General features: G+C 43.9%; 1 protein-coding gene across 1 annotated transcript; it reads left to right on the top strand.

The window, feature by feature from the left end:
* The first annotated feature begins 2,783 nt into the window (after positions 1 to 2,783).
* Clrn2 (clarin 2) lies at positions 2,784 to 9,558 on the top strand. The gene is made up of 3 exons (XM_038318404.1): positions 2,784 to 3,036; positions 8,116 to 8,295; positions 9,293 to 9,558. The coding sequence occupies exons 1-3, from the start codon at positions 2,784 to 2,786 to the stop codon at positions 9,556 to 9,558; spliced, it is 699 nt and encodes a 232-aa protein (XP_038174332.1).
* The last annotated feature ends 449 nt before the right edge of the window (positions 9,559 to 10,007 follow it).

Here is a 10,007-nt window from a genome sequence, read left to right as displayed (position 1 = left end):
AACCACAAGCTCAAGGCCTGCCTGGACAACAGACTGAATTCAAGGGCAGAGTAGGTAACTTAATGAGACCCTGTTTTAAAATAAAAAATGTATTAAGGATGTAACCTAATGATGGAGTGTTTGTCTAACATGCCCAAAGGACTTAGATTCAATCCCTAGAGCCAGGGGGAGGGAGACGAAGGGGGAAAACACTCTAAATATTGCCTAAGATCCCCTGAGAGGTATTAAAAAAATCACCTTTAGTTAAGAGCCATTATCTGTCTCTGTTGTAGCCTTTGGAAATGGATACTATATTGAACTTCTTCGTGCACCTCCAGCCTACAGGTGCCTTGTAGACAACAGGCGGTTTTGTCTGTAACAGGTCAGACCTGCAGACTTGTGTCTGTGGACATCAGGATGTGGCTGGCAGAAGAGTCCACTATCAGGAGCTGTATTATCCAAAGGAGAAGTGTTAAGAAACCTGATAGTGGCCTCCTCATGCTAGGCAGTTTTAAGCAATCTGCATGTGCCAGTTCACTTTTCTGCTCACAACAGTTCTATGGCTGGCTCCCACAAGGCGTGGGAGTCTCAAACACCTGTCTAAGAGAGCGACTCTGAATGTGGTCTTTGAAGTGCTTGAGTTCCTCTCAACCAGCACTTCAGTCAGCAAGGCGTGAGCTTCCTCGAACACCAGCATTAACTCGGAGAGATTTTTCTCTGAATGCCCTCCACACATTGCAAGTTAATATAAACCCATCATTTTAATACAGAACTGTAACTCCAAGACTTAAGCACATCCTATCTTCTAAATCTATCCTTAATGCTAAAAGAAGAATGTCAGCTGATATTATTTGTCGTGTATTAATATGCCAAATAGTCTTCAAGGGCTTGTATATGCACTGTGTCATTTGCTGGCAGATAAACATTTTCTATTTCCAAGCCACTGAGCTAAAGATAAGCCGCTGTATTTCAAAGGCCTATATGCCAGCCCAGTGTCACCACTGCTTTGCCCATAAGAAAAGCAACGGCATGACTCATGGGGTTGCTAGAGCATCAGAGATGCAAAAGCTCACACTACAGCCCTTAGTTGTGTAGTAGAGCTGCCCACAAGCTTCATAAATGCTGTGCTTGATTTTCATTATGGAGAGGCCACTGTAGTGAGTCCCATCATGAGCAGGGATCCTGTCACTTCTATAACATGCCCACATGTCTGCAAGAAAAGGTCTCGGCTTCCTGCTAGCCAACAGTGCAGCTTCAGAAGCCCCTCCAGATACAGGAAACACTTGAAAGTTTACTGTGCTGCCTCGGCCCAATTTTGCTCCCCACGGTATTCACAGAGTGGTTTTTGCCAATCTCATGTGACCTTTGAGTTGATATTCAACACAACAGTAAAAGTCACAATTTAAAAAGTCACAGTATAAAATAGAGAATAGAAATGATTCGTTTCTGGGACCTAAAGTTTAAAAGAAAAGACAGAGAGAGGGACTTTCTGAGAATAAGGGATCCCAGATGGAGTAGAACGGGGGATTAGAGTGGGAAAGTTGTGAAGAATATGATCAAAGTAACATTATATGCATGTATGAAGTCATCAACGAGATTCTAAAACATAGAGAGAGAGAAAGAGACAAAAGATACATAGATGCCAGATTGATAGATTATAGATAGATAGATAGATGATAGATAGATAGATAGATGATAGATAGATAGATAGATGATAGATAGATAGATAGATAATAGATAGATAGATAGATAGATAGATAGATAGATAGATAGATAGATAGATAGATGATAGATAACAGATGAGCAGGTGGATAGGTAGATAGATATAGATGACTGGTAGATAGATAGATAGATAGATAGATGATAGATAGATAGATAGATAGATAGATAGATAGATAGATAGATAGGTAGGTAGATGATAGAGATAGGTAAGTAGAGAAATGGATAGATCTTGACTTTTAGATGATAACAAGCCTCACTCCTATAACCCTAACAGCCAGGTTAGGAAGGAGAACTCTCTGAAAATTCAAGGTCTGAGACACATAGGGAAAATGTACCAAAAAAAAAAAAAAGAAATAAAGAACTAAAAGTATCTGCCCCATGTCAGATGCCATGGAAAAGTGGGAGCAGGGGATAGGATGGCCCAGCAGTCACAACAGATTTTATGTTACAATTCAGCCCGCAACAAATTCATACAGTCCTAAGTCATATATTTCGATGTAAGCCTTATGAACCAGGGTCAATTCATAGTATTAGTAACAGTTCCAGGGATTCTGACAGCAGTGACATTTTAGAGAAAGAAATGCCAGGGCACGCCTGGAAGAGATCGACATTTGATCCTGCACATTGTTGCTAATACTTGCGCGTGCTAATGGGTCTATTTCTGCTTTGCTTCTATCGTGCAATTTTTTTAAAGTCTAGTTAGCATCCTTTGTCAGCAGCTGTCCCTGGGTTAACTTGGTAATAACTCTCTGGTCATTATGATGCCCACATCACGATGACTTAAATACTTGAACGGAGGAGCAATTAAAGCCTCTGCTGAAACCCTAGTCCAGTGGGAGATATAGAGTTACTTTCTTGGGTAACACACTCTGCTCTGTGAGTCAAGGGAAGATCATCTGCAGAGGCTGGGGATGCGCTTGTAGTAAACACACGCCGAGAAGGCAGGCCCTGAAGGAGGCTGAGAAGACAGACTACAGGTCTTGGGTTGGTGTGTATGGAGCAGGCTAGTGTCGAGTGTCTGAAAGATGTCCCCTTGCCCTACTGCGGCCCGGAGTCCTGGGGGATGATCTGCGCTTACTAGCATGCCTGGATGGTTCAAAAAGGCATGGTACGGGCTGGCATCTCTACTCAGTTTCTCTTCCTTCCTACTGATCATCGTCGCCTTGGCTGTGCCCCATTGGTTAAGTGGGAAGATCCTGTGTCAAACTGGAGTGGATTTGGTCAACGCCACAGACCCAGAACTGGTCAAATTCATCGGGGACATTTACTATGGGCTCTTCCGAGGTTGTAAAGTACGGCAGTGTGGGCTTGGAGGCCGCCAGTCACAGTTTACAAGTGAGTATATTGGGGCATGTGAGCATACTGGGGTACGTAAACTGGTGTGTGCATTTTTTTTTGCTCTGCAGGAGTGCTTACGTTTAAATGAGACTTGACTGTTGACTATCTAAGACATAACGCTGAAGTCTATAGGCCACCAACAGCTCCTATGGAGCAAGGCAAAGAGGTTTCTTTTTCCTTTCTTTTCTAAAAAAGATAAACAAAAATCCTAGAAATAGGAATTTGTATAGTTTGCAGGTTACTTCTAGTAATAATGATTAGTAAAATATCAAGTGCTCATGTGGCAGGCCTCCCACTAGAAGCTGCACATTGCCTGGTTCTTTTAAGCTTTACAACGCACTTACAATAAAGGCATCGTGAATGCTCCCATTTTTCAGCAGAGTACATTGAGGTTCGAGAGTTACATAATTCATCTGGGGTCATTCATTCTGCGCAGAAACAACAGAACCAGATGCCAGACTCATGCCATGTGACTCTGGCAGTCTTCACTACGACAGTGTACAGGTGCAGAATGCCTGCAGAAGGGGACCTCCAGGAAGCATGGTAAACTGTTCCCACACCCTTGTGTGTGGAAGCTTCATAGCCTGAGGAACAGCAGAACGGCTTTGCTGGGAGCATACTTCTGGGGTTCGAAGAGCCATTGACACGTTTCCTGGCAAGGAGACTGAGGAAGGCACTTAATGGTTTAAAGATGAGCAGCCAGCAGCACTGGCCTGAGTTCAAAGCTCAGAAAGTAAACGAAGTATGCCCACAAAGACCTAAGACTGGAGTCCAAAAAAGGCTTGGGGGAAGATCTTCTAGGAAAAAGAAAGCAAAGCAAGCAAAACAGTCAATTAGATCAGTAGTAAGAATAGTGTCCCACAAACCTATAGTTAATCAATGGCTTGTTATCACATGGGGACTGGAAATCTCATCCATCACTTGATTTCTGTATCTTAGAACTGTGGGAATGTTTAAAAACCTGGCCAGGACATGCATCTCACCAAATACAGAAAATTAGTTGTTGCTGCCCTTGACAAACATAATGCAAACAGTCTTCATTTCTATATAGAAAGGAAAGACATGTTCATGATGTCTGAGATAAAAATCTCTGAGTATATTTATATTCACCCAGAAATTAAAATGGACCTTAAGTATTGGAGAAATAACTCCATTACTACCGCAACCTAGGGGGCTGGAGAGGCGCTCAGGCATGGTCACGTGCAAGCTTGTAATTCCAGTGCTGTCAAAAGTAGAGACAGGCAGATTGCTGGCTGCCAGTGTTGCTCTGAATTCAGTGAGAGACCCTGTTGCCTCTAGTGAAATCAGGTCTCAAGCATCAAAAATGTGTGAGATGCATACAAGGTGTTTCATTTTCATCTGTGAGTCACGAAATATTTAAGGATTTTTGTTTTCAGCTGCTGTCAGGTCATCCCAGAGGGTGTATAATGTGTTCATTCGTGGTACCTTGGAAGACACCAAGCTTGAAAGCTCTCGGGAAGCCTGAGGCAGCTTCTTCCTGCGATCATGTGCTGTAGGGACATTGTGTGTATTACTACTTCTCTAGAGACAACCTAATTTCCTTCAGAGCAGGGCTCTCAAGGGCAGTACACTGTAAACTCAAAGTAACTAGGGATGTATTAGCATTTCCCACCCTGAACAGGATTTCCCGCTTTCTGAAGGTCCACAGAAAAAGATCCCTGTTCACAGGGCAAATCAGCAGAGAGGAGTTTGAGAAAGTGCTTAGACTAGGGGATTTTTATTGTGTCTCATTTACAGCTTCTGAACTTCTGAAATAAAAGCAATGCTGGAGTGGCTGCAGAAAGAAAGTAACAAGCATTAAATGCATGACCCGCATGCATTCAGGTGTCCTGCTGAGTAGACACAAGCATTAAATGCATGACCCACATGCATTCAGGTGTCCTGCTGAGTAGACACAAGCCAGGCACCACCAGGAAAAGAGGGATGAACTGAGCAAACAAGTGTCTGCCCAGAAAAGTCTGCTGTGCAGCAAAGTAGACATGGAACTCACTCAGACTAGACTCTAGTTACTGGAGAATCTCTGAAGCCACCTCTGTGGTTCATTTTCTCTATCCTGATTTTATGATGACATTTTATTAAAGGAGAAATTGTGAATTAGAGAAATCAATACCTGAAACAACTTCTGTGAATGTACCTACCATACAGTATGGTCAGTTTAGCTGTCTAGTCCCCTCCCTACTTCTTTTTTTTTTTTTTTTTTTTTTTTTTTGGTTTTTCGAGACAGGGTTTCTCTGCAGCTTTAGAGCCTGTCCTGGAGCTAGCTCTTGTAGACCAGGCTGGTCTCGAACTCACAGAGATCCGCCTGCCTCTGCCTCCCGAGTGCTGGGATTAAAGGCATGTGCCACCACCGCCCAGCTCCCCTCCCTACTTCTTACCCCAAAATTACCTCCCCAAGAGCCAAAACCTGGGTTTGGCTTCTAATTCTGGGAATATTTGTTTGTCTCACCAGGGCAAAAGATCACATGTCTCTGGAATCAGGAACAAACAAATTATCTAAGTTTAAATACTAATATGTGGCCATGGATCTGCTGTGTTCATCGCTGTGGATTCCAAGCTGCAAAGTTCAATTTCATTAAGTTGGAGATGTCTAAAATTCTTGGAAACACTGGAAGAGGAGTGAACCACAGCTTTCTGGGGGCAGCACAGGGCAACAGGGTAAAATGTAGAGTTCCTCTCAAAAACTAATGGAAACCCAGAACTCGGGAGGCAGAGGCAGGCAGATCTCTGAGTTCAGGGCCATCCTGGTGAGTTACATGGTGAGTTTCAGGACAGACAGGACTACAACAGAGAAACCCTGGTTTTTTTGGGGGGGAGGGGGCTAATGGAAAGAACTGTTGAGTTGGAACTCTTGAATTTCTAACTAGTGACTATAAAAGGTAATGAAAACCTCGGTTCCCCGAAGATCCTGAGTCGGGAGTAACACACGTGAATGCGAGGGTTAGAAAGAGATTCACCCTGTGCCAATAGTGTATGTATACAATTAAGACGTTCAGCTGAAGGCTGTGGATTGCGTACTCTTTACCTCCTTTCCCTCATCACTCTCTGTGCCCCAGGTTCCCTCGTCTTCATCATCATAATATGGTGTCAGTTTCTAATCAGCTCCAGTTTCAGGTTCATATCATCATGTACATGTGGCTGGTCTTTCTAAAAATCTGGATTGTGACATCATAACTAAATTTATTCAACCAATTTGTTGATTGGAGGAATTAATCTATCTTAAAGGTTAGCTATTGTAATGAACACCCAATCTATGTACACAACTTTGAATGCATTGACCTGTCTGGACAACAATGACTAGTAATGAAATTGCCTTTGATGACGTTGGACTGAGCATCCTTACGAGATTCGAGAGTGCCTTTTTCCTACACCATTATCAACAGTAGTTCTTAATTTTGCCAATCATGTAAGGGACTGTTTTGCATTTTAAGGATTGAGTAAGGGTTGCTATAAGAGTCATGCCTCCTAAGGATCGCATGATCAAGAACAGGATAATTAGATGGGTAATTAGGTTAAGCTACTATATCTGGAATAAGAAGAGACAGGGTTTGAAAAGTGGATGTTGAGTTTCAAGAAGGAATGGAAACAAAGGGAAAAACAATGCCTGAGCAAGACAAACTCCTTGGAAAGGAGCCCATCTCCCAGCTAAACTTTCCAAAGCCTGTGAGATGACTATGCAGAGATAATGACAAAGGAAAACACAGAAGTGGAAAGAAAGTTGAGTAGGAATCCAGGATGTGGGAGCTGGAGAGATGGATCAGCGGTTAAGAGTGCTGATTACTCTTCCAAAGGATCTGGGTTCAGTTTCCAGCACTCACATGGCAGCTCAACGCAGTCTGAGACTACAGTTCCAGGAGACCTGATACCAATGCACATAAAATAAAATAAATACGATTTTTAAAAACCCAGGATGTAGATGTGGGTGGTGCCTGGAAACACTGGGCATGACATAGCACAAGGAGAACAAGGGTTCTCACTCCTACCCAGCAAGGGGGTACATGCTTCAATTCCAACACTCAGGAGGCAGAAGCAGGTGAATCTCTGTGAGTTGGAAGCCAGCCAGCCTGGTCTACTCAGCCAACTCCAGGCCAGCCAGGACTATATAATGAGGTCCTGTCTAAAGCAATAAAAAAAATCCTCTAGATTTCAGACTTGAGAAGTGCCAACCTTGGAATCTGCTAAGGGATGGGACTCTTTTGTATTCATTGTTTTAAATTTCTATATAGGATTGTTAAAACTGACCTTAAACTCATTATACCTCATAATACACAGGACTGTATATTCTATATATAGTTCAGGGTGCCTTACCCAAAGACAATGAACTCCTTGTCTCCAAGCTTGTGGGCGAAGGGAGTTGACAACCTCCAGATGCCTTATCATGATCAGCGAATGAGATGATGACTTTGAAGAGTTCAGTCCATAACTGTGCTCAGCAAACGGCAATTACCCTTCTCTCACACAGCCATTGCTAGCTTCCCACTGAGGACACGTGCCTCTCCCACGTTAGAGAGTACAATTAACAACAGCAATACCCACAGATACCATTTCTGAGAGCAGATTCAGATTGCGCTGGACAATATTTGAACTCCTCTTAGTGAATCATTTCATTTTCTCTGCTGGTACCAGTGGCAAACCTAGAGAAACAAATTAACCTCTTCAACCACCTTCCTATGGAAAATTGATATTTTCATGAAATATTATACAATGTGAGCATTAAGTGTCTGTGACACGTGGTAGCAATAGCATCTGCCCCACCCAGCCAGTGCCTGGGGCTTAGGTGAACTGCAGCGGTCAACATCAGATCGCAGGTCTGCAGGCTCAGTCCACTGTGGGGCACGTTCAGATCTGTGCTCACTCCACCACAGTGAGGATTTCCAGCCAATTAACAAGTGGCAACTCTAGGGTCCATGGAACCATCTCAGGAAGTCTCTTGTTTTTTGGAAACCCAGCATTTTTGTCTCTTTCCCTTATCCTTTACTTACTTATCTTGGGATAAGCGAGTCCTGCCATCGTGAAAGGAGCCATGTCCTGACCTTGAAATACCATCTCTCTCTACAGTCTTCCCGCATCTGGTAAAGGAGCTCAATACAAGCCTCCACGTCACAATTCTGCTGCTCCTCTTCCTGGCCTTGGCCCTTGCTCTGGTCAGCATGGGCTTTGCTATTCTCAACATCATTCAGGTCCCCTACAGGGCAGTCAATGGCCCTGGTGGCATCTGCCTTTGGAATGTCCTGGCAGGTAAGGAACCCCCAAGGGAGGGAAACTGGTGCCCACACTTTCAGGCTGGGCTCCCAAGTGTTAACCAGGGGAACTTGAAGCTCCCCTTTTGGGTTCCCTATCTTGTTAATAAAAGAATTTTAAAACAGACTCAGAAGGATGCTAAGGGACATTGCTATTGGAGTTTGAGAGAAAAACAAGCTGTAAATTTTGGCAGCTGCCAGGAGGAGGGGGATGGCAAAGAGAAAGTCTATGACTTCAAGACAGCCGGCAGTTTCAGCAAGGGAGGTCAGTAAGCTGCTAAGCTGCATGGTGAAAAGGGAGAGAAAGTCCAGTGAATGAGTGAGGAAGCTCACAGTGTCCCTGAACGCATGCCTAGTCCTCTGGCCAGTATCCAAACAGTAATAAAGAGAACTCTTTGTGTGGATCAATTGTCCTCAGACTTGCAATCCTCCTGCCTCAGCCTCTCAAGCCTTTGCTTTACAGACCTGCACTACCAGATTCAGTTTAGTGTGGTTTTTTTTTTTTTTTGAGTGTCAATTTAAATTAAAACAGACCCATCAAACAACTTCTAAGTTTTGCTCAATTGCTAGGGAGATAAATGAGGTTTGGAATTCCAGGGTTTCCTCACTACTTCCCACCTTCTGTAGAATAGTGCAGCGGGCAGGTGAAGCCTCACCCTGCAGAATAGGATCTTACGTCTTCCTATCCAACACTCATTCTCTACACAGAAGGCGTAAGGTGTCTAGAGAGTGGTCCTCTAATGGGAATACTACAGGAAAGAGGAGTTAGAGGCATCCAGATCCAGATTCAAGTCTGTCTGCCATTAATTTATTATTTTTTCAGAGGACTGTCCCTCTTGCTTTTGATATTGTGTATCGCCTACTGCTTTTAAATGCAAGTTCAAATTTGTGTTGCTCTACTAATTCTCCATCACATGTCGTAGAAGTGCCACCCCAGTGAAGACCTTACAACTGCTAAGAGGAACGGGAAGTAAAGGCGCTGTTTTGGGTTTCAGGTGGAGTCGTGGCGCTAGCCATCGGCAGTTTCATGGCCGCAGTGAAACTCCACGACCTGACAGAAAGAATTGCCAACTTCCAGGAGAGGCTCTTCCAATTTGTCGTGATAGAAGAACAGTACGAAGAGTCATTTTGGATATGCGTGGCAAGCGCCTCGGCCCACGCGGCAAACTTGGTTGTGGTGGCAATCAGTCAAATTCCCCTCCCAGAAATCAAGACTAAAATGGAAGAGGCCACAGTTACCCCCGAGGACATCTTATATTGATAACGGGCGCCTGCCCACTCATTGCCCTTAGTCAGTCTGGTATATCAATGGGGGCCTCTCTGTTTTCAGTCCTTCTAGATCCATAATGCTGTTTTGGGTAGTAAAAAGAAGGCTGTGGAGGGACTACAGGGTGGCTGGGCCAGAGAGGAACAACTCCCAATGGCCAGGGTGCTGATGCTTCTTTGTGATGACCTTGGAGCTGAACTGGGGACTCGGCACTCATCAGCTCTGTCTGACACCAGACAATTTACTTATTGACTAATTCTCAGTTCCCTCATCTGTCAAAGGGAGTAATAATGACTTCGCAGGCTTTGTTGTGAGGTTCCAAGGGTGCTGTCAGAGATGCTACAAGCACGGATCTCTGCAAACAAGGTCACACATAATCCAGTAAGACTCATTGTTCTCTCTAGTATTGGAGCTGAGCAAAGAAACTATGATCGTGTCCATAT

The sequence above is a fragment of the Arvicola amphibius genome, chromosome 1 (assembly GCF_903992535.2).
Source record: "Arvicola amphibius chromosome 1, mArvAmp1.2, whole genome shotgun sequence".
Lineage (NCBI taxonomy): Eukaryota > Metazoa > Chordata > Mammalia > Rodentia > Cricetidae > Arvicola > Arvicola amphibius.
This window is presented reverse-complemented; position numbering and strand designations above follow the sequence as displayed.